The sequence below is a fragment of the Malania oleifera genome, chromosome 10 (genome assembly GCF_029873635.1).
Source record: "Malania oleifera isolate guangnan ecotype guangnan chromosome 10, ASM2987363v1, whole genome shotgun sequence".
NCBI lineage: Eukaryota > Viridiplantae > Streptophyta > Magnoliopsida > Santalales > Ximeniaceae > Malania > Malania oleifera.
Window position 1 is genome coordinate 32,447,231 of NC_080426.1, and position 24,977 is coordinate 32,472,207.

At 40.0% G+C, this 24,977-nt stretch overlaps 2 protein-coding genes across 3 annotated transcripts in view; both read left to right on the forward strand.

Annotated features, from left to right (window-relative positions):
- LOC131165728 (ricin-like) overlaps positions 1-24,977 on the forward strand; it is a 630,504-nt gene that overhangs the window by 289,338 nt on the left and 316,189 nt on the right. The gene's annotated exons all lie outside the window — the stretch shown is intronic.
- Positions 7,570-8,989, forward strand: LOC131165729 (small ribosomal subunit protein uS13c-like). Of its 2 annotated transcripts, XM_058123748.1 has the most exons (4): positions 7,570-7,810; positions 7,915-8,050; positions 8,329-8,553; positions 8,652-8,989. In XM_058123748.1, the coding sequence occupies exons 2-4, from the start codon at positions 7,934-7,936 to the stop codon at positions 8,817-8,819; spliced, it is 510 nt and encodes a 169-aa protein (XP_057979731.1). In that variant the 5' UTR covers positions 7,570-7,810; positions 7,915-7,933; the 3' UTR covers positions 8,820-8,989. The 2 variants fall into 2 exon arrangements, with proteins under 2 accessions (XP_057979731.1, XP_057979732.1); XM_058123749.1 differs by having other exon boundaries at positions 7,684-8,050.

The window sequence follows — 24,977 nt, forward strand, 5'->3', positions numbered from 1 at the left end:
CGTGCCCAAAGGACAGTTTTCCTCTCCCTCGAATTGATCAGCTAGTAGATTCGACCTCGGGTCACGAGCTCCTCAGCTTCATGGACGCTTACTCAGGGTACAACCAAATCCCTATGAGTCCCGCCGACGAGGAAAAAACTTCTTTCGTCACCGAAAGGGGTTTATATTGTTACCGGGTGATGCCCTTCGGCCTAAAAAATGCGGGGGCCACATACCAGAGGCTAGTGAACAAGATTTTTAAAGAACAGCTCGGAAAAACAATGGAAGCTTATGTGGACGATATGTTGGTGAAGAGCATGGAAGCAGGGCAACATTGTAAAGACCTGAGGGAAACGTTCGAGCTCCTCCGTCGGTACCACATGAGGTTGAATCCCTCGAAGTGCGTGTTCGGCGTTTCTGCAGGTAAATTCCTGGGCTTTATGGTAACTCACAGAGGTATAGAAGCAAATCCAGATAAAATACAGGCGCTGCTGGAGATGGAAGCTCCAAGGACTAAAAAGGAGATACAAGTTCTGACCGGGAGGATAGCCTCCCTCAGTAGATTTATCTCCTGCTCAGGAGATAAAGGCTTACCTTTCTTTAGAGCACTGCGGAAGAAGGGAGGATTCGAATGGGGGGAAGATCAGGAGGTAGCCTTCGAGCAGCTCAAGCAATACCTCGGATCCCCTCCTCTCCTGACAAAAGCAAAGAATGGAGAAGACCTCTATCTGTATATAGCTTCCACAGAGAATGCCGTCAGCTCGGTCTTGGTCCGGCAAGAGGGTAGAAAGCACCAGCCTATATACTACACAAGTAAGGTGTTAAGTGGCGCCGAAAAGAACTATTGTATGGTGGAAAAAGTCGCCTTCTCCATCATCTGTGCGGCGCGCAAGTTAAGACCCTATTTTCAAGCCCATAGGGTTGTCGTGTTAACAAACCTGCCCATGAGACAAATTCTACAGCGACCGGAGAGTTCGGGGAGAATGACGAGGTGGTCGGTAGAATTAAGTGAATTCGACATACAGTATCAAACGAGGCCCGCGGTCAAGGCTCAAGTACTCGCGGATTTTACAGCAGAAAGGCTCCCCGAGTCATCCACAAAGTCGAAGGAGTGGACATTGCACGTTGATGGGTCCTCTAATGCTGCTGGGGGGGGAGCTAGTTTCATCCTTTCTGACCTGGAGGGCAACGAAACTCTCTTTGCCCTAAAATTGGAATTCACAGCAACCAACAACGAAGCGGAGTACGAAGCCCTATTAGCCGGCCTGCGATTGGCGGAGGCATTAGGGGTGGCACAGATCAAAGTATTGAGTGATTCCCAGCTGGTGGTAGAGCAACTCAAAGGAGAATTCGAAGCTAGGGATCCAAGAATGAAGAAGTATCTCTCCAAGGCAAGAGAATACATAGAGGCATTCGTCCAGTTCGACATAGAACACGTACCGAGAGTAGAGAATAAAAAGGCGGACGCACTAGCAAAATTAGCCTCAGCAACCGGTTCGGAATGGAAAGACACTATCTATCTTGAACGCATAGGAAAACCCTCATACCAGGAGGACAGAATTAACTCAGTGGCGTCCGAATTCAGCAAGGACGATTGGAGAGCATCCTTATTCCTGTACCTCCAGGACGGATCCTTACCAAGAGATAATAAGGAGGCTCAAAAGGTGAGGAGGAAAGCGGCAAGATATACGTTGATGGGCAGGGAGCTCTACAGGAGATCCCTGACACTGCCCTACCTCCGATGTCTAGGCAAAGACGAAGGGGAATACATACTACGAGAAATCCACGAAGGAGTATGCGGAAACCATCTTGCCAGCAGGGCTCTAGCTCACAAAGCTATGCGACAGGGATTTTACTGGCCCACAATGAAGAAGGACGCGGTCGAGCTCGTAAAAAAATGTGACAGATGTCAAAGATGCGCAATTGTGCCACGCGCCCCCTCAAGTCTACTCTCTCCTCTAACCAGTCCCTGCCCTTTTGCTCAGTGGGGGATAGATATCCTTGGACCTCTTCCACAGACGATTGGCCAGAAAAAATTCTTGTTGGTAGCAATAGATTATTTCACTAAGTGGGTAGAGGCCGAACCCCTAGCCACCATAACAGAGCGGAATATTACACGCTTCGTGTGGACCTCATTAGTTTGCCGCTATGGTATTCCCTTAGCGATAGTTACAGACCACGGGAAGCAGTTCGACAACGAGCGCTTCAAAAAGTTCTGTTCGGACCTGTCTATTAAGCTTCTCTTCGCGTCAGTGGCACACCCACAGAGCAATGGACAAGTAGAGAACATGAATCGGACGATTCTGCACGGACTGAGGACCCGACTCGAATCCATGCAAGGTAGATGGGTAGAGGAACTCCCTTCCGTTATATGGGCGTACCACACCACTAAGAGAGCAGCAACAGGGGAAACCCCGTTCATGCTTGTCTTCGGCGCAGAAGCAGTCATCCCGGCAGAGGTGGGCATACCCTCTTGGCGTAGGAAATACTTTAACGAGCAGACCAACAGCGAGGAGCTCAGATCAGAAATAGACCTACTGGAAGAGAGACAGGATCAGGCGAGTTTAAAAGTTGCAGCGTACCAGCAGAGGGTAGCCAAGTACTACAACAATCGCGTCAAAATAAGGAATTTCCATTCAGGAGACTTAGTCCTGAGGAAGAGGCGAAACAACCCGTCCGAGCAGGGGTCGCACAAGTTAAAGCCTAATTGGGAGGGCCCATACAGAGTCACAGAAGAAATAAAACCCGGGACATACAAGTTGGAAGATGTAGGGGGGAAAGAAATTAAGAACACGTGGAATTCCGAAATGTTAAAGAAATACTATTATTAAAAAAAAAAAAACGCTTCTTGCAACGCTGTAATAAAAGTGCCGCTTACAAAAGTTGCACTACATCAATAAAGGATGAAAAATTCAAAATACATATTCTGTTCCTACAGACTAATTTGCTTTGCCCCCGTCTCCAGCCTCCTCCTCCTCCTCTCCTTCTTCATCCTCTTCCAGATCCTCCGCAGACTCGGGGCTCTCCTCGCCATAGCCATGAGAGCTCACACCATCAAGAGGGATCTCGGGATGTTTAGTCCTCACTTGATCACGACACCTCCTGAATCCAACTCGGTAAGCTTTAGAGGTGTCGATAACAAATTGATTGGAGTCCTTGTATTTCTTCACTGCAGTTCGGGAAGCAGAAGCAGCAGCAGTAGCTTCTCGGGCAGGAATTTCCTCCCTACGAAGGCGATCGATCTCTGCCTTCAGAGCTTGCTCACGGAGCTCGGTCTCGTGCAGTTGGTTCTGAGCGAGGACATATTTTTCCCTTGCGTCCAGTGTCTGGCGATACATTTCCGCGACTTTCTCCTCCTGGGCCAGAGCCATCGTCGCCAGCTGGAAAAAGGTCCAAGGCATGGAACAGTTAGAGAGAGCAGGCATAAGTAAAAAAAAAAAAATTATAAAGCAACTAAAGTAGACACCTGGTACGAAGTATGGCGGATTTTCGCCGCGAGAGCGTCAGGAAGGGTACACTGGGCCTGCACGAAGTCCTCGGCGTGAACAGCCCGGCGGAGAGCAGACGCAGAGCGGGTTGGCTCGTGAAAAATGGCTTCCACCTGAGCCTGCGAGTGCGTAGGAGGAGCTGCAGGGACCTCGTCAGTAAGGGCGCCGGAGTCACCTACTGCAGGGACTTCCCTTTGAGAGGATTCTCCCTCGACCTCTCTTCTCTTCTTCCTACTCCGACTCACCCTTTGCTTTCTAGCTTCTCCCATGAGCGATTCATATCTGGTGAAGTCCATATCTGCGAGTATAAAAGAGAAATAGAGTAAGAACACCCACAGTAAAGGTAACACCTGAACGTACACATACACAAAATCAGGGGAGAGAATGACTTGAGGAAACGGGGCTGATTCCCCACTGCACAAGGACACGCTCCTGGAGCAGCTCCTCATGAGGGATAATACCCCGTTCACCAAGAGTGCGAAGTTCTTTCAGGGTGGCCTGCTCTTCGGGGGAAAGTCTGGGAAGGAGATGGCGCACCCGAACTACAAAAAAAAAAAAAAAAAAGGGGTGAAAAGAGAAAAATGGGTTAGACTGATAGCCTACTTGTAAGCCCTGAAAAAGAGGCTGGGGAAAAGATAGCAACGTTACCATCAAGGGGAGAAGACCAGACAAAGGATCCGTTGTAGTTCAACTCTCCCGAGACAAAGAAGTAACGGGTCTTCCAATTATGGATGGAAGAACTGCCTGGTGAGAAGAGTTTATAGCCTGGTAGGGAGTTGAAATAATATAGCTCCTTCTCTGCGGAATGAGACCGCATTTGGAAGCAACTTCTAAAAAGGGGGACGGTAGGCTGATGGCCCAAGCGGAGCAGGAGTACAGCAAAACAAGTGAGCGAAAGATAAGAGTTCGGAACGAGTTGTGATGGTGCTATGCGATAAAAACGTAGTACGCTAGAAACAAAAGGGGAAAAAGGGAGCCTGAGACCCAAGTCTAGATAATCGGTATAGAGGCAGAGCTCCTCAGATTTTTGGTCAAGAGCTGACTCGGTAGCAGAAGGTAACCTAACAGTGATATTCGGTGGTACAGCAAAGAAATAACGGGCATTCTGCAGGTCAGACGAGGAGAGCTCACAACGAGCGCTCCGCACTGTTGTAGGTACCCTAAAGGGCTGTGAGGAGGTCTCCATAGGAAAAAAACAATCTTGAAGGAAATACTAAGGGTCAAGCGGAGCAAGCAAACAGCAAAGACCAAGAAGAAGGGAAGCCAACACAGATCAAGACAGTAATTTCACACAAACAACAATGCAATCTTACAAGAAAAGATCAAACATACAAAGCTAGCGCAAGAACAATGAAGAACAAGAAGAACAACAAGACAAAAATACTATAGAAAGGAAAGCATACCTAGCACCGAATAAGGGACTCGTGGAGTGGAGAGGAGTAGAGAAGGAAGCAGTCCTCTTGGAATGAAGACGAGTGCGGAAAGAAGGAGTCCACCGGCCTTTATATAGAGAGGAGGACACGAATCCCTGGGGCGGGAATCTCAAAAATTTTCATTGACGAGAAGGATTGCGTCTCGAGGGAGGCATAGGAAACAGAAAATCTCTGACAAATGCACAGACGAGGCTTCCCGAGGACAAACGCCACCTCGGAAACAACAAGTTGCCTCGGACACAGCAACAGACGGATGGCCATCAATAACGCTGTCCTCCAAACCACTTCCCAAGGTAGGACGCATTTAATACCTGCTTTTAGATATCTCTCGCAGGACAGAATGTGCAGGTGCCTCGGGAAAGCGCGAAGGGCGACCCAATAAATGAGCACGACTCATTGGCGCAGGGCCCAAAATGACGAGCACGACTCGTGAGGTGACCAACCAACAGATGAGCATGACTCATACGGAGGTCGGCCCAAACTGACGAGCACGACTCGTGAGGCCAGAACAACTCAACAAAATGAGCACGACTCATTACACGAAAAGCCCAAACTGACGAGCATGACTCGTGAGGTCAGAACAACCCAACAAAATGAGCACGACTCATTACACGGAAAGCCCAAACTGACGAGCACGACTCGTGAGGCCAGAATAACCCAACAGACGAGCACGACTCGTTATGCAGAAAGCCAAGCAACGAGCATTATGTGTAACGTCGCACAGCCGAATAGGTTAGCCAGCTCGGCCTGATTGTCCAAAAAGCTCGACAGAAAACAGCTCGGCACGAGTCCTGCTTAAAAGAGCTCGGACAAAAGAGCTCGACACGAGTTCTTCCTCGAGGAGCTCGGCCCGAACAGCTCGGACAAAATAGCTCGGCACGAATGCTTCCTCGAAAAACTCGGTACGAACAGCTCGGCAGAAAACAGCTCGGCACGAGTCCTGCTTCAAAAAGCTCGGACAAAAGAGCTCGACACGAGTTCTTCCTCGAGGAGCTCGGCCCGAACAGCTCGGACAAAAGAGCTCGGCACAAATGCTTCCTCGAAGAGCTCGGTACGAAAAGCTCGGACAAAAGAGCTCGACACGAGTTCTTCCTCGAGGAGCTCGGCCCGAACAGCTCGGACAAAAGAGCTCGGCACAAATGCTTCCTCGAAGAGCTCGGTACGAAAAGCTCGGACAAAAAAGCTCGACACAAGTTCTTCCTCGAGGAGCTCGGCCCGAACAGCTCGGACAAAAGAGCTCGGCACAAATGCTTCCTCGAAGAGCTCGATACGAACAGCTCGGCAGAAAATAGCTCGGCACGAGTCCTGCTTCAGAGAGCTCGGACAAAAGAGCTCGACACGAGTGCTTCCCCCAGGAGCTCGGCCCGAACGGCTCGGACAAAAGAGCTCGGCACGGGTCCTGCTCCGAAGAGCTCGGTGAAAAGAGCTCGGCCCCAAACAGCTTGGCAGAAACAGTTCCACACAAAACAGCTCGGCGCAAACGGTCGGCATGAGCTGCTCAAGTATCCTAGCCAAAAAAAAAAAAAAAAAGAAAAAGAAAAAGAAGAAGAAGGAGAGAGAGGGAGGGAAGACGATGAAATATTAAAACCGAAAGACGCAAACACAAATAATGATTCAAAATTCTATCTAGAAATTTGAAACTAAGGGGGGGGGGGCAACTGATATGTCCATAATAAAACACGCTAATAAGGGCAGGTCAACGCCTGTCTCATACTTTCTCCAAGTCTGACTTTCTGACGAGTGATTAGCTCCGACCTAATAAAGAGAAGGAGAGATTCACGCCGACGCCCTTAAAAACAGAGTAACAGGCGCACGCACTTATGGCTGAAGAGCGATTCACGCCCCCACGCAATAAATCTGAGCCAACCAATGGTCAACTCAAGCCCCTATAAGTAGGGACTGGGGATGCAAGCAAAGGTAAGTCATTTCAACACAATTATACTGTTGCATTCAGTCTTTCTAAAAGTATTTCCCTTACTTAGGCATCGGAGTGGCCCCCCGGAGTACACCCCGGGTCCTCCAAGCCTTTATTTTCTTCTTTCAGGTCAACGAGAGTCGAAGGAGCACCCCAACCATATTTTTTATCCCGCAACAACTTTATATAAATTTTTTAAAAATAAAAAATAACTTGTCTTTTCATGTTATTTTTAAAAATATATATAAAATAATTTTTTTGCACATTTAAAAAAAACTCTTTATTTTTCATATTTTTAATACAAATCTTTGAAAATTAAAAAATAAACTAAAATTTTTACAATTTTTTTGAAAACTTAAAAGAGGAGAAAAATTTTCTACAACTAAATGAGGGTGAACCTCTTTAGACTTTGTATTACAGGACTCTTTGTTAAACAAAGAGCTAATTACCGGAATCTATTTCAATGCCATGTATCTAGTCGAAATACAGATACTCATAAAATTCAAACTCTTAAGAAGTATAATGATATTTTTTGAAAAATTAGACTAACTAAAAACTAATAATTTAAAACTAAAAATATATTTTTTTTCTCAAAGTCTACATTTGAAATGAACTAGTTACTGATCATAAAAATATTTCAATAATTTAAAATTTGAAACTTTGATGTAAGATGTTTGTTACAATAAGAAAAATACATAAATGACCCGATCGAAAGTGGAGTGACTATTTTATTCGGCTTTAAATGATTACAGTAGAAAATCGAGTGACCTGAGGAGAATTGGTGCTGAACCGGGTTCGGGTCTCGGTCGACCCGTACGGTCTAAAAAAAAAAAACAAAAAATAAATAATAAAAATTAAAAAAATTAATTGGTGAACGGTGCAGCAGAGAGAGGCTGAGGACCCAGGCTAGCCAGTAGCCACTCTTCGGCGGAGACGCTCCTCCGGTGGCAGCCTCCTCCTCTTTCTCCGGCGACCCGAGGCAAAGTCTCATCTGGGTATTAAGCTTTGATATTGTATTTCTCAACTCGTTCGCCCTTTTCTTTTGTACACGCGGTCTCCCGAAACTCTCATCTCCCTAACCCTATCTCCCCGAGTGCAGCGTGGCTGTAAGGTCGAAGATGATAGGTTCTGTGGGGTCAAATACCGTCTGGAAAATGACTCGAACACTTGCAATGCATCTCGCACCCGCAATCAGTTCTGCCAGAAACTCGAACCCTCTTTCCATCGCTCCTACGGTAACTCCATCCATTTCTTTCTCTCTTTCTTTCTCATTTTAAATTTCTCTCATCCTTCGTTTGGTTTATGAGGAAATTGATTGAACAATAATGAAGAGTGGTATATTTTTTCAGTCTTCTACCTATTTTTATCTGTTCTGGATGCCTCTCAGCTCATTTCAGCTGTAAAAGCTATCCTATTTTTATATTTTTCTCGGCTGCCAGTAGTGGGTTTAGGGCTTTGCTATGCTTGCTTCGTCGTATCTGAGTCTGATGGACAGCATGTAATCAATTTGCAGTTTTTGGGCCAGAGTATCAGAAGCATAAATGTGAAAACCTTTTCGATTCCAGACAACAAGCGTCTCGAATTTTCGCTCCAGTACATCCATGGAATTGGTCGCCGCAGGGCACACCAAATCCTCTGTTCTCTCAGCATAGAGAACAAACTGTCCAAAGATTTGACTCCAAGGGAACGCTTCATTCTTGGGGAAGAACTCGATCGCTACATGATCGATAGAGAACTTGTAATATGCTCAATTTCTCTACTTTTTGGCCTCTTTCCTCCGCTTCTGTCTGTGTATTTGTATTCATCTAACTGAATTGCGTTTTGGGTATTTTCCAGAAGCAGTTCAATCATCGTGCCATAGAGAGGCTGAAGCAAATACAGTGTTACAGAGGGATACGACATGAGCAGGGGCTGCCTTGCAGAGGACAACGCACCCATACTAATGCGAGGACCTTGAGGGGTAAGGCTATTCCAATAGAAGGAAAGAAGAAACCTGGTCGCTAGTCCAATGGATCTCTTCTCCCTTGTTGAATGAATTTTGTTCATTGGATGATATCAATATGCACTACATAAACTTTGTGGATTCGTCTATTGGTTTTCAGAAGTCCTTAGTGGTGTATATCGAATATACATTTTTCTTGATGATTTGCTTATTAGTACGTTTTTTTCAACCATTGATATCTTGCTAACTAGTAAATTTATCTTTTTCTTTTTGACTAAAGAATACCAGTTCTCTAGTTCCATGAAGACATCTCTAACAAATGCACCTGCAATTGCTCATTTTAATAGATCCAAGTATTTTAGTTTTGACCATAAAGTGTGAATGCTCTGTAGGTTACTGGAAACATCCTAAGCGAATGCTTATGCAATTATCCATTCTCAAAGGTCTTAAGAATTTGACCTCTAGCTATAGGATATGGGTGTCATAAGAATTTTCATAAATCATATCTTTGAAATTGTGCCAGCAAAATAGGAAAAAACCTAATATCGTTTTTAATGTTTGCATAGGGGTGTAATATATTTTCAAACATCAAAATTTCCACAAAATAGTCCCTTAAATACAGGCATCTTAGTTGTGGGATAATCTCAAGCATCCTAATTACCTCAAAGTAGCATAATGAAGGCATGACTCAACCAATCGTCGGGGTTCAATTGCAGAGTTGATGTCACCAACCATGTTAATTTGATTTCACCTCACAAAGGAGTGACCTAACTTTAATACCAAGTCTCATGGGTTAGAAAAATCTTATTGCCGTGAGGATCACCTTTGCCTTGATCTTCCCAATGCAAGGAAGCACACCTATGAGGCAATATGATTACACCATCAAACTGTACTTATCCGAACACATTCAAGCACTTGTGGATCTATTCAATGATCAAGTATATTTGACATAACAGCTTTTGTCCCACTTAGTATGTATGTTGAGAAACATATTTCGAATGGTAAGGGTGTTGTGCTCATGTCTCATAAGCACTAAGTGTCGCTCTTGTACCACACCACACTCCTTGTGTAAGTGTTCATGCCATTAAACATTAGCTATTTGCTAAGCAGTACCTTACATTACATTACTGAAGATAAACATACGAAGGTTCAATATCCTTTGATGGCCTAATCAATACTAGATGACAGCATCCTGAGGGAAGTTCGAGGGACGTAGTGGCTGCATGTATCAACCTCTCCCTTTAGAGTATTGTGTGAGACCATAATGTGTAGTGTTGTCCATGGGACTTCCAATTTCACACGAAATCCCAAGATGCCCCTTATGGATGCTAAACAAGCGCGCTTGAAGCACTCATTGGGTGCTCACTTAGTGCTTGCCAAATCACAAAGGGTGATAGGAAGCTCACCAGGTGTTTTCCCCTCCTTTTGTAAGGAGTTTTCTATTCTATTCTCATTCTTATGCGAGGAAATTTTGGTATGCTTGAGGTATCATATGCTTCTTATTTGTTAAATCATCACTTGGGTATGTGTTTGGATATGCTTTAAGTCATAGTAACACCCAAGGTATGTATATGACATCTCCGTGATTAAATTCATGATTTGCAAGAGTTTCTTCTAAAGCATCTTTATGTATATCAATGCCCATGGTACTTCCATTGTGGCCCTCTTGTGTTTCCACAAACAAAATAATGTGAGATTGTGGCACATTGTGTGTGTTCCATCGCCAGTTTATACATACAAGGGGATTCTCTCACTTGGATTCCACTTTCTATTTCCTAAAATATCTTGTGCAATATTTGTTGAATAAATTTAATATAGAAAAATATTTGGCTCAAGCCTCTGGTGATCATCCTTGTGGCATTGGAAGTCTATCTCAATCTTTAGACGCACAGTTTCGTGTTTTTTTTGATACTAGCCTCAACAGCTTCCTTGGACAGCCACTCTCCCTGCACTTGTGCTACGGCTAGCTCTTTGGCCTTCAACTTTTGCCTCCACTTTACCTGTATCAAGGAATTATTTAGTATAACAAGCATGATATTTAATCTGGAATAAGCAAACTATATATAAGTGATAGAAGATTAGAAGGGGGGGATTTTGGAAAACCTAAGAAGAAATTCACCCAATTGAGATGGAACAGATCCAGAACTATAAATGTTGTAGAAAAGGAAGCACTTCCTCAGAACATAATAATGTGGACTTAAGGTTTAGAAGTATGGTATACCACAAAAGGAATAGGAAAGTGGCCATTGCTAGAAGTTCAGGATTGCATGCTTGACTGACAGCACTATTTAGTAGAGCGAACCCATATTAACTGGACTCTGGACACTTCAAAACTAATCAAGTAATTATGTTGAACACACAACATCATGGGGTAAGGGATATACGTCAGGGATCTATGGCCTGATATATACTCCACAAGCATGCCCAAAGATGAACAACAAATTCCTTGCTCACTATTAAGTTCTAGATACCATGTCAATTTGCTTTTTGGTTTCATGCAAATTCATGTGAAAAAACCATGCAGAACAGGTTATGAACTTTTTTAACACTTGATACAAGCTTCTCAACTTAAGACTAAGAAAATTGAATATTTATTTAATATTATTGTATGGTTCTTGAGGAGGCCCTACTGATCCTTGGAGTGAGGTGGGAGGAGGGGAAGGGGGGCAATTAATCTCAGATTGTGTGCAAAAGGAGCAAGGAGGGAGGATCATATGTGCTATACGTGTAAGCTGCGAGGGGGATCATCAACCTACCCATACCTGCTGGGGAGTTAGAAAGGAGGGAGGGCCTAGGAAAAGCAAGTCGTGCAAGTGCTACCTCATAATGTGATGCCACTGCCCCTGCCATCGCCACCACAGAATATGCTAGCGGGGACTCAAACCCAAGCATTGCGTGAGGCTGAACAAATATTAAATGCTAGGTCACCTGCTTCAGTGTCAAAAAGTTGGATATTTTGATACTTTCAACAATTTCCCTATACTCTCAAAATTTTTGTCCCTAAACTATTATTGACAATTCTAAATAGCTTGATCCTGAGGCAGTTTATCTATCTTCGATAGGTTTGGTTCTGTGGCAGTTTATCTTTCTTTGATAGGCATTCATTTCATGATAGGTTGCTTTTTTTTTTTCTTCCCCCATGCTATGTGATGTAGGATGAAGGTGTTTGAACTTTTAAAGCAATAGAATAGAAATGCCCACTTATAGATAGAGTGGGAGAGGGAAGGGTGAGTGGGGGTTGGGGTTTCAAAGCATAAGCCAGTGCACCTACAGAACTGTGTGAATTTTTTATGGTCAATCATTAGAGTTGGAAAGGACGTATGGACGTGATGAAAAACAACAGAAAACCAAGGGAAGAGCTTCTGTCCATGTTAAAAACTAAAGAGTTCCAGAGCAAAAGACAGATTAGAAAAATAAATAAATAAATTAGGCAGCTTTAACATATTTTAATGTGCAGGTTTCATTAGCTGTTACTATGAATTGAGAAAAATGGACATGGCTCTGTGCTGCTGACCAAACTTTCGAAAAAAAGGGGGGTTTTGATCAGGCACAGTGATGTGAACAGTTGAGAGAAAAGATAAAGAAAAAGACGGGAACACAGAAAAATATAGGAGAAGGGAAAAATGCAGATAGGAGAAGAAGGGAGAGAGAAAACGGGGTAGAAGAAAAGTAGTTGAGAGAGAGAGACAGAGCAAAGATATCAATTAACCATCTAATTATCTTCCTTGCATCCACAAGCTTATATTGATCAGAAAATAAGAAACCAAAAGATAAAATAACCAAAAATTACATTATAACCCCAAAGTAGCTAAAGTATCAAATCAAATCAAATCCTAAATAAATTAAATTCCTAAATTATTCAAATTTCCCAACAAAATCCTTAATTATTAATAAATCTTCAAAAAGATACCATATCCTAGAGTTATCCAAAGCAACAGGGGCAGTCCTCCATCAAACTCCTCAGAGAAAGCTCTAGCAGAAGGAAGCCAGGAACTCGACAACCTTGAAAAAACCATCGACCAGATAGCAAAAGTGGCATGAACTGTATCACATTCTCAAGTACCACAGGATAGTAGCAATTAGATTCTCCAACTGAAAAATCATGAGTCAAAAGTTTCACATCCACCAAACCATGGTTTGTATATGACTGCAATTAGGCAACATAGAAGTTTTTGAAGAAGCAGTAGCTGATCTAGTAATCACTTGGCAGTGTCATAGTTGGCTCCAATGTCTTTTGATAAAATTAAAAATCCTCCCAATAATAAATCAACTTAATATCCAAATCTAATGGCAAATGAAGTAAATACGCATTTGGCAGAAATTCAAGAATGATCAGAGCAACTTCACTAGGTTTAGTTAAGGAAATTGAGAAGGGAAAATAAGTAGGTGATGAAGGCACATATTCAATGGATGGAGGGGAAATCATCTCAAAGGGAATTTCAACAACATATCCAGTGATTGAAGAACTTTAACAAACCATAAACATAAAAGTTGCCATACCATTGTTTGCATATGATGACACTAACAGCAACAACATGGAAACTCTTGGAGAAGCACTAGATGATCTAGTGTTTTGGTAGCGTGATCTTAAAAAAGGGTGGGGGCTGGCGTAATGGTAACGATTGCAGCCAATTGTGGCCATTATGCAGCAGGTAATGGGTGTCACATTGGTGAATTCATTTCTGCGTTAGCAAACTTGTTAAAAGTATTTGATCTCAAAACACTTTATTCTATAGCTTTAAAAATTTTTTTGTAAATTTTAATCAATAATTTATAACAAATACTACATTTGGGTGGGTAATGTTACTTTTTCAAATTATTTTCCTCATATTTATTGCTTGAGTTCGGGGCATAATGAGGCTACTTCCTCCTTTTTGATTTCTGAAGGTCATTCGTTTTCCTGGGACTTCCAATTCCGTAGAACTCTTAATGATAGGGAGGTTGAGGAGTTGTCTTCCTTGTTGATATTATTGGGGAATTGTTGTCCTTCCTTTAAGGCGGATAGCCATTCTTGGTCTTTAGGTTCTTCGCATGTTTATCCGTGCAAATCCTTCTTTGTTTATTTGATTAATGCTAATATTTCCTTTTGCACTCCATAAAATTGATTGGAAGGCCAAAGTTCCTAAATGATCAAGGCTTTCATTGGTTGTTCTTATAGAGTTAACACTAACAATCTGTTGCAGAGTAGGAGAACTTCAACAATCTGTTTCAGAATGTTGGGTGATGAAGAAACAGAATATCCAAAAAGTAAAAAGTTGTCGAGATGAGAATGCTTAGATGGATGAGTGTTATAACACTGAAAGATAAATTAAGGAATGAACATATTTGCAGTAAGTTAGGTGTAGCTCCTATCGAAGATAAGATAAGGGAGGGACGACTCAGATGGTTTGGACACTTGCGACGTAGGTCACATAGTGCACCAGTGAGGAAGCGTGAGTTAGTTAGTGTGGGGGGCAGTAGAAGAGGCAGGGGTAGACCTAAAATAACTTGGAGTGAGATAGTAAAGATTTAATAGCCCTGAATTTGTCAAAAGAAATGGTCCATAATCGCATAAATTGGTGAAAAAAGATTCATATAGCCGACCCCACCTAGTGGGACTTAAGGCTTGGTTTTGTTGTTGCTATTGTTGTTGTATAGTTCAAATGCATTTGTTCCTGCACTGCTCTTTTGTTAGGAATATATGGAATAAGCTTTTTGGTCATTCAAGAGAAAATTGGTTTTGTCTGGAGTTGGTGGAGGATATGTTAGTCACTTCGTCTTCTAGTTTTGGTAAAAGGAAGGATGCTCATGCTCTATGGACTTGTGCAATTTTCACAGTTCTGTGGGGTGTATGGCTGGAAGGAAATGCTTGTATATTTATGTGGAAGAAGCTGAACTTATCTTTTCTATGCAAGTCGACTCATTATTCTGCCTCACTTTGGTGTGCTTTTGCTTGTTGTTTTAAAGGAGTGATTTTTTCTGATATCCAATGGGATTGGCTTGCTTTGTATTCTAATTGTGTTTCCTCGGTTTATTATTTTATTTTTTATTTTTCATACTTTTTTTGAGAAGGATTTCTTATTCTCCTTCTTGTTCATTCTTCCTATTCTAATGAATTCAAAATTCATCTTATTTTTGCTATTAAAAATATATAACAAATACTACAAGTATTTGGTGTTACTTCATTGGTTAAGAGCAAGAAGAAGCAGGCATTTGTCATTCATTTGCTATGTTTCACTACTTTATTGATTATAAGTGAAATTTAAACTAAGAAATCATAAATATAACCAAACATAAAATATAAAATGTCCATAATTCGAACAAGAACATGAATGCTAGCAATAGAATGTGTTTTTATCCATAATTAGGTGTAAGGAAAATACAAAAATAGAATAGAAGCAACTTATAATATGAAAATATATATGCTATTTTAAGGAGAGAAAAAAGTTAAATTTATTTGAACCATAGTCTCTAAAGAAACACATACTAAGCAGTAAATAAACATAACAATGATTTTTTACAAAAATAAAATAAAATAAAATAAACCACCTGAAAATTGAGTTTCTAAGCTTTAATATTGTGGAAAAGGTGGAAAAAATGCCAAAAGAAGGGCCTGCTGTTTTTAGTCATTGAAAACCAGGTTGATAATGTAAATGGCCTATAGTGGCTAGCGGCCTATGACAGCCGTGGTACTGTTGTGAATTGGGAGATCTATGGGAAATAACCCTATAATGGTCTCAGAAGCCTGACACAGTTATAAAACAGAAAGTGTGACCATTATGCACCAATGTTTAATGACTATGCTTGGCAGTAGCATAGAAGAATCCAATGTTCTTTGAATAAGTAACAAGTCCTCCAAAAAAGGAATCAATTTAGTACACAAATCTAATGGCAAATGAAGTAATATGCATTCAATTCAACTTCACGAATGAATGAATACGATAGAAAAAAGATTCATAGATCTGATTAAGGATTTTGAGGGAAATAAGTAGATGGTGACTGAACATATTTAATGGATCATCCCAAATGACATGCAATTGTGCTTTCCCACGTAATATGGGACAAGATTATTGTAAAAAGGAATCAATTTAGTACACAAATCTAATGGCAAATGAAGTAATATGCATTCAATTCAAATTCAAGAATGAATGAATACGATAGAAAAAAGATTCATAGATCTGATTAAGGATTTTGAGGGAAATAAGTAGATGGTGACTGAACATATTTAATGGATCATCCCAAATGACATGCAATTGTGCTTTCCCACGTAATATGGGACAAGATTATTGTCATTCTTATAAACATGCATGTTAAGGAGGGACTATATGCTGATTTTACAATATTTTCCTACTTCTAAGTAGCACCTAATCTTGCAACACTTGTACATAGGCAATCCCAAATCATACAACTTCTATTTTTCTTAACTCAATAGCTCAGCTGGCTACAGGATCTAGCCACATGAATGAAACATCTCGTTCAGACTTAAGTTGCACTCTTTCTACACCTTTGACACATAGAAATTGAATAGAGTTGAATCTATGACATCTTGTCTTCATGCTCTCTCTGTAAATTTTCATTCCATTCCATTTTGCAAACCAAGCACAATTAACTTCCCCATAGACCACATGTAATTAACTTGCTGTTCACTTTTGCACCCCTTTCTCATTGTTTGACTATGTTAGATTTAGGACAAAGTAAGTACATATAAATAAGTTAAAAAGAATAAAAATTGAGTAAATAATATACAGACTGGTTCCCTCTCTCTTCTGGATGTGAAACTAGTGCATGCCTTCAGCACATTGCTGCAGGACAAACCGGAATGGAAGGGGGTTGGAGGGAAGAAATAGATGGCTAGGCCAACTGAAAACTCTGTAGGGAATAATGGTTCAAAAACCTGCATTACCAGGAAGGCAGAGACCCTCTGATAGATTCTCAAATGTCCTGCTAGTCATTGCGCCTTTGATCTTGGTGTGAACTTCAAAAGCGGTGTTAACCCTCTTGACCGTGTATGGCAGGACAATGGCCAAGGTCATTATGTGGGCATGCGATTTATGCTTCTCAGAAGATGGCATTCTATCGTATTTTGGTTTCCAACACCTTAGTTCTTCATATTTTGCTCCTTATACTTGTCTCACTCACCTATGGCTTCCCTTTTCACTTTGAAATTTGGATTGCTATAATTTTTCACTGCTATGCCTGGTGAGTTTTTTGAGGTTCTGACATATTGGTGTTGGTGTCAGTTGCTGTGATTTTGTACTATGATTTTCCATTCAGATGCTCAAAATGTGCAAGACTATGATATCAAACGGGCATCCTAGATAGATTGAAAGAGGTACTGGGATTTTTAGCCCTTCCCACTTCCCAGTGTACATATAACCAACGCTTGCATCTGATTTGTTTGGGAATAAATATAACTAGATTTGTTCATTCGATTGCTGAGCGAAAAGGTTACTCACCCCTAGAAGAAAGAGGGAATTTTGTGCCCCCCGTCGTAGTTTACATACTGGTTTATGCCAGTGTTTGTGTGTTATATGCTAAAAGCTTCATGCAGGACTTGAAATTTTACCATTTCTATGAGGATTAGAAGGCAGAATTACACACATACACACACACACACACACCCACACCCACACCCACACTAATTCCAAACGCACACGGATGGTCTTTGGCTGACATAATGTTGGCTACTCATGTTTTTTGATTGTATATTTCAAACATTTTCTTTTCATCTTTTCTTTTCCGCCATTTATATTTTACTCTTTGTCAATTTGCTTTATCATGATTTATGAGTAGTTTAAATCACGCAAACAGGCTCCCCCTGCAATGAAGGTATGACTGCTTACATCCCTTCTGACTCATGATGTGTGGAAGCCTCATGCATCGAGTGTTATCTTTATTTCTATTTTTTTGTGATGCTCAACATGTTGAATAAAGTCCCTTGATCATGAACAGCCATTGGATCCATTTATTATTGGGAAATTTTGATACCTTATGTATGCGTGTGAGTAGATAAAATATAAGTGAATATAAATAAGAGGAAACTAATCATAAGAATACACCCCTTAGAAGTATGCTACTGTTCTGTATAAGACCTATATACATTTTGTTTAAATTTTAGATCTAAATCTTTCTTTACTTTTTATGTGCAATTATTTATTTGTTTTATTCTTTTGGTAGGAATCTGTATTTTTCTTTACATTCCATTTTTTTTAAAAAAAATCCTATCCATGAACAACATTTTTAGCCAGAGTAAATGAATGATGTTGATGTTTTGTGCCTCGTGCACAAAATGGTTTATTTATTTATTTTCAGAGTTACAAGTGGGCAATTCTTGGGTTTACTAGTCATAACTCAAAGGTTAATGCTAGAATAGGACCAGACAATGCATTATAGTGAGGTAGAAATTAAATCATCTTTCAAGTCAAACCAAGTTATAATCCATGCATATGGAGCATGGTTTAATATTTCCATTGAATTGCACATTTATGAGCTCGAATTATGAAAATCTTACTCAATTTGATTTTTTGGTTTGAAACATACATCCATGGAGGCATGGACTTCATGATATTTTAAGATATTAACCCTTAGTGTTTCGGAGTATGGATTTCAGGTTTTAGATTTAAATTTTTATGATTTTGGACAAAATTTATAATTCAATACAATTTTCTACTTCATTTAATTTAAATTCACACTAGTCTAATTCTAAAGTTGAAAATTCAAACTCCCAAACATAGGGTCAAAGTAACTAAAAATTACGACTGGTGCGTGCGGACCGTAAAACGGACGTGCGTTGACGGTTGTGGACACTCGGCAATATTCAAAAAAAAAAAAAAAAAAAAGTAACTAAAAATTAAAAACAAGGTCTATTATCATAGTAATTGAATAATATCATTGTGACTTTCAAAGTGTTCTATTTCAGCCTAGGTTTGTCTGTTTGTTTGTTTGTTTGTTTTTTTTTTTGTTTTTTGTTTTTTTTTGTTTTTGTTTTTTGCTTTTTTCTTTTGCATCCAACGTCATTTTCTCATAAAAAAAAAGAAAATAAGGTTTATTATCATGTATGTTAAGTAATTTCAATGTCATTTCCAAAGGAAGTGTCCTGTTTCATTCAAGTTTGGATGGCTATTTTTTTTTTGGTGTCGAATGTGTTTGGCCGACCAGGCTTGGTTGGAGTATTTGCACAGAAAAAACTGTTGGTATGTTGAGCACATATGTATTGGACATATTACTGCTATCCATTTGGTGGATTCCATACACTTCATGCTGCACAACACCAAACACACTGAAGAATTGAAATAGGGAGTTCCTGCCATTTTTATTTTTTAAAGAAAAAAATCAAGATATGATACCTAGGAAAAAGCCCAAGAAAAGAAAGAGATGGTCTACATTCATCCTGGGAGGATTTATACTTAGGATACTTTGGGAGAAGTTCTATGCATTCCTGCAGCCCTAAATGACCTCTATTAATGAATGAATGCAATTTTGGAGCTGAAAAATTAATGTGTACCAGAATTGCTCAAACTTTGGCTGGACATGCTACATTTAGATTAGGGAAGCTACAGAAGGAAGGATAAGAGGTTCTTCAGCCGCTGGATCGACCTTCCATGACACAGTAGCTTGGCCATTGAACCGACTATTATTAAGACCAAAGAAAAACAGTCAGGAAGAAAGAAAAGAGGCAGCTCAGATATTGAACCCTCATGCCGAATATAAATAGCTCAATCACTGAATCAACTTGCTAGACTTCTAGAAACACACATGAAGGACGAAAGTATAGGGTTGATTTCATCGCTTAGCTCAGCTCTTGAATGAACCTTCTACACTTCGATAAAAAGGTCCAAGGATGATAGGTAAAGAAGCAACTTGGCTATTTGAAATGAGCCATCCAAGATGGAGCATCTTAGCTACCAAATGATCCTACCTAAGACAAAATAGCCCAGCAGTTAAACTGACCTACCACACGTAAAACAAAGAAGTTCAAGCAGGAAGGGGGCATGTCAGCTCAGCCACTGAACCATCTTGACACTTGAGACATCCATGGAAGAACAAAAAATAAGGTAATTTAGCCATTGAATCAACCTGCACAAGATCGAGTAGCTTGGCCACTTGGCCAACCTGGTCAGTTGGACAAAATGTTAACAGAAGTAAGAGAAGAAGTAGCTTGACCTTTGAATTGAACTGCCACACTAATACAAGAAGTCAAAGGAAGAGAGTAAAAGGGGAAGCTCTTTCACTAAAATGACCTGCAGAGATAGAGCAGACCTTGGATTGACCTGCAACACTTATGATGGAATCTAATGAAGAAAAGAAAAGTGATGGCTTGACCATTATTAAATTAACCTGCCCAAGATTAAGTAACTCAGGGCTTCGGCTATCCTTTCACATAATCACATTTAGTTTGAAAGTCTGGGGAAGAAAGTTAAAAAAACGCTAAACTAAGTTTGCTATGCTTAAAACAATATGTCTAACGAAGAAATAACAGAGGCAGCTTAACCATTAAATTGATGTACCCAAGAGAGAATAACTCAATCATTCAATTGACTTGTTACATCTACACAAAACATCTAAGAAAAGAAGGAAAGAGGCAGCTTGACCACTGAACAGACTTACCCAAGATAGAGTTGCTCAACCCCTTAAATGACCAGTTATACTTGGACAAAAAGCCTAAAGATGGTCGAAAAAAAGGTATCTTGAACTCTGAATCGATTCTCTACACTAGAATTCAACAAAGAAAGAAGAAGAGGCAGCTTGATCACTGAATTGACCTGGCTAAGACAGACCTGCCACACTGGTAAAAAATATAAGGAACAGGGAAAGGGATGTACTGTGACCAATGACCAATGAATCAAATCGCTCAAAACAGAGCAACTGGTCATTAAATTGAGCTGCAAACCTAGACAAAGCGACTTGGCTTGCACTTAAATTGAACAGTTTTAGGAAGAAGGAGAATAGATTGCTGAACCGACCTTCTGCACTACTTCTGCACTTAAACGGAAAAAAAGAAAAAAAAGAAAAATGCAGCTCGCTCTTTTACCTCTCAAGGAGGGCATCTCAATGTGTGGCCTCCTTTCAGTTGGCATAACTAATGCTTTTGGACATATTTGTGTTATCTTGGCATGCAAAATTGCCCATCCTCCCTATTGGAACTTTTTTTCCCCCTCTTTTGGAATGAAATGTCAGTGGCACTAGAACTTGATGGAAGAATTTGACTGGCAGGGCAATGAAAGGGGCTTGGGTAGGCATAGGAATCAATAATTAAAACTGAGTCATTCAAGAAAAATTCAAAACGAAGCAGGGGACAAGTATGTTTTCCTTTCTGGGTATGTGCCTTGTCTGAGTGTGTATATTAAAGTCTATAAGTAGATTACATGACTGCGCGCGCATGCAAATGCTCATGCTCTGCCCTAGGGGATGTCGTGGAGTTCAGCAGTCATGGCCACAACACCATAGCACAGACATTATCACAATATTGTGACAGATTATCATTTAGGTGAATCCAGGGGAAGATTCTCAAATAGTAAAGAAAGTTGGTGGTGGGATAAAGATGTACAAAAAGCCATAAAGACAAAAAGAATTTTGTATAAAATGTGGCAAAAATGTAGAAGTATGGATAACTTTGAAAATTGTAAGGAGTCGAGAAAAGATGCAAAAAAGGCCATTAGTGAAGCTAAATACAGATCATTTAATAGTTTGTATGATAGATTAGATACAAAAGAAGGGAAAAGAGATATTTTTAAACTTGCTAAAGCTAGAGAAAGGACGGGTAAAGACTTAGGAAATGTAAAATGTATAAAAAGTGAGGATGATATTGTCTTGGTTAAGGGCGAAGACATTAAAGAAAGATGACGAAGTTACTTTAGTAAGTTGTTTAATGAAAATCAAATAGAAGGCTTCAACTTATAATTGTCAAATGAGGAAAAGACTTAAAATATGAGATTTATTCGTAAAATTAGAGTCAACGAAGTTAAGTTTGCACTAAAAAAGATGAAAAATGGGAATGCTATGGGACCAGATAACATCCCAATTGAAGTTTGGAAATGCTTAGGTGATAACGGAATTATATGGTTAACTAATTTATTTAATACAATTATAAAAACTAAGAAAATGCTAGATGAATGGAGGAAAAGTATTTTAATACCTATATACAAAAATAAAGGACATTCAAAATTGTAATAACTATCGTGAAATTAAACTTATGAGTCATACAATGAAACTATGAGAAAGGGTAGTTGAACAAAGATTAAGGTTAGAAACGAAGGTGTTAGAAAATCAATTTGGTTAAAGCTTGGGAGATCTACCACATAAGCTATATATCTTTTAAGAAGATTAATGAAAAAGTTTAGGGAAAAGAAGAGGGACTTGCATATGATATTTATTAACCTTGAGAAAGCATATGATAGGATACCTAGGGAAGTTCTATGGTGGGTTTTAGAAAAAAAAAGGTGTATGTAGTAGGTATATTCTGATGTCATTAAGGATATATACGATGGAGTAATGATTAGTGTAAGGACTATAGATGGAGAAACTAAAGAATTTCCAATCACCATAAGTGTACATCAAGGATTTGCTTTGAGTCCTTATCCTTTTGCTTTAGTGATGGACCAACTGACTATGAGTGTTCAAAAGGAGGCTCCATGGTGTATATTGTTTGCAGGTGATATTGTATTAATTGATGAAATTAGGGACGGAGTAGAGACTTAGTTAGAATTATGGAGAGAAGTTTTGAAATCTAGAGGCTTTAAGATGAGCAGAAATAAGACAGAATATATGAAATATAATTTTAGTAATGATAGGAGGAATATTGGAGACAAAGTTAAACTTGATGGTGATGAAATAAATAGCACTTGTAAATTTTGATATCTTGGATCTATTATGCAAGCTGAAGGAAAAATTGAAGATGATGTAATGCATAGAGTTAAAACAGATTGGGTAAAATGGAGAAGTGCTTCAAGTGTGCTCTGTGATCGTAGGATACCCTTAAAATTAAAAAGGAAGTTTTATAGGGCAACTGTAAGACCAGCTATGCTATATGGATCGGAATGTTCAGCGACGAAGAAACATACTATCTAAAAAGTAAAAGTTGCCGAGATGAGAATGTTTAGATGGATGAGTGGTATAATATTGAAAGATAAATTAAGGAATGAATATATTCACAGTAAGTTTGGTGTAGCTCCTATAGAAGATAAGATAAGGGAGGGACGACTCAGATTGTTTGGACACTTGCAACATAGGTCACATAGTGCACCAGTGAGGAAGAGTGAGTTAGGTACTGTGAGGGCCGGTAGAAGGGTGGGGGTAGACCTAAAATAACTTGAGAGAAGATAGTGAGTAGGGATTTAATATCCCTGAATCTGTCAAAAGAAATGGTCCATGATTGCATAAGTTGGCGAAAATGATCCATATAGCCGACCCCACTTGGTGGGAATTAATGCTTGGTTTTGTTGTTTGTTGTTGTTCTATTCGTCATTTAATTGCTGTCCTTGCATAGCAACAGGCAACTTTTCTCTACCTCAGAATCTCAAAAAATATGTGTTGATGCATATTGCACCAAATCAAGATTATGTTGTGCACACACGACCATAAAGAGCAAATTAAAAGAAAAAAAAAAGAAATAAAGAAAAGAACGAAATGACAACAATTTATGTGATCGTCAGTATGTTTATGTCTGTGGAATCCTTGTGAAAATCTGGATCATATGTCTATGAAACTGCCACACACAGTGTTTAGTATGCCAGAATGTAATGTAATTTTGTGAAAATCTGGACCATATGTCAATGAAACTGCCATACAAAATGTTTAGTATGCCAGAAAGTAATGTAATGGAATTGGCAAGTTTTTTATTGTATTCTGCATCTAATTCATTCTATGTCAAATGTACGAAACAATGCGTTAGGATTTAAACCCTCAGCTATATGTAAAGGTTGTCCTTGGGCCACAAGGCTCCCTCCTTTGTCATGGTGTATGTATGCTTATCCCTGCTTTATACACAGATGTTTCCTTAGACTTGAACCCGTAACCAACCGGTCAGAAAGGAGCAACCTTAGTACTGATCTGAAGCCCGTACCCAAACTCTGGGCTATATGTAAAAACCTCAAAATACCTTTGTATAGTAGCATGATGACACTGTGTCTATGCCTAAGCCCCTTGTTTACAAATTTAAGTGAACCAGCTTTTTTAAATATACAACACGACTGTTACAGATTGGGTCAGTGAACTTCAGCTTGGGGCAGCAAGTATATCGCCAAGTTCACTAACCTGATGACTGCAGACATGTTCCTCTATATAGCATAAATATCATTTAATGTTTTTTTACCTACTTTTTATTAGTCCTTTGTTCTTGTTTTGTTTCGTTATTTGCTAGTTCCCATCCATTCCATTGCTGCGGCCTAAATAATGCTGAAAATACTACTATGTTAATCATATAGCAATGTCATGCCTTTGAAATTCTTCATCTTAGTCCACCCCAAATTACATGCCACCGCATTTTCCTTTTGTGTCCTAGAACAAAATTACCATCATTCTTATATTTATCCAAAAATTCTCTGCTAAATTGATCAAGAGAAACACGTGCCTATGTTAACGAGAAACATTTGTGGAGAGTTAACAATATTTTCAACTTGTAACTAGCACATAGTCGTAAGGACACCCAAATGACTCCTTGCTAATGCCATCCACAACAATGAAATTTTCCTGCAATTCTAGAACTTAATGCAACCCCAAGTCATGCAACTTTGGTTTTTCTTAAGCCCATGGCTTAGCAGGTGACAGGATCCAGTCGTACGAATGAGACATCCAGTTCTGTTACATTATCTTAATTTCCTTGAAGACAACAGGAAATTTCCTGTTTGCTGCCGCACTCCTTCCTCGTAGCCTGCTATTCAGGACAAGATACATATGAATAAACAAACATACAAATAAATAAAATATAGGTTGGTTTCCACCCTCCTTTTTTGAAAACTAGTGCATGCCTTCAGAATATTGTTGCGGAAAAAGGGGGAGAAGAAAAATAGATGGCTAGGCCAGCTGAGAACTCTGGGAAATGGTGGTTCAAGCACTTGCAGTATCAGGAAGGCAGGGAATCTCCAAGTGAGGTTTGGAATGTCCTGCTAGTAGTTTCAGCCCTGATTTCTGCTGTGACCTTCCAATCTGGTATTCTGGTGTCAACCCTCCTGGCGGTGTATGGTAGGATAACGGCGATGGTCATCATGCTGGGTGTGCCCTTTATGCTTCTCAGAAGATAGCAT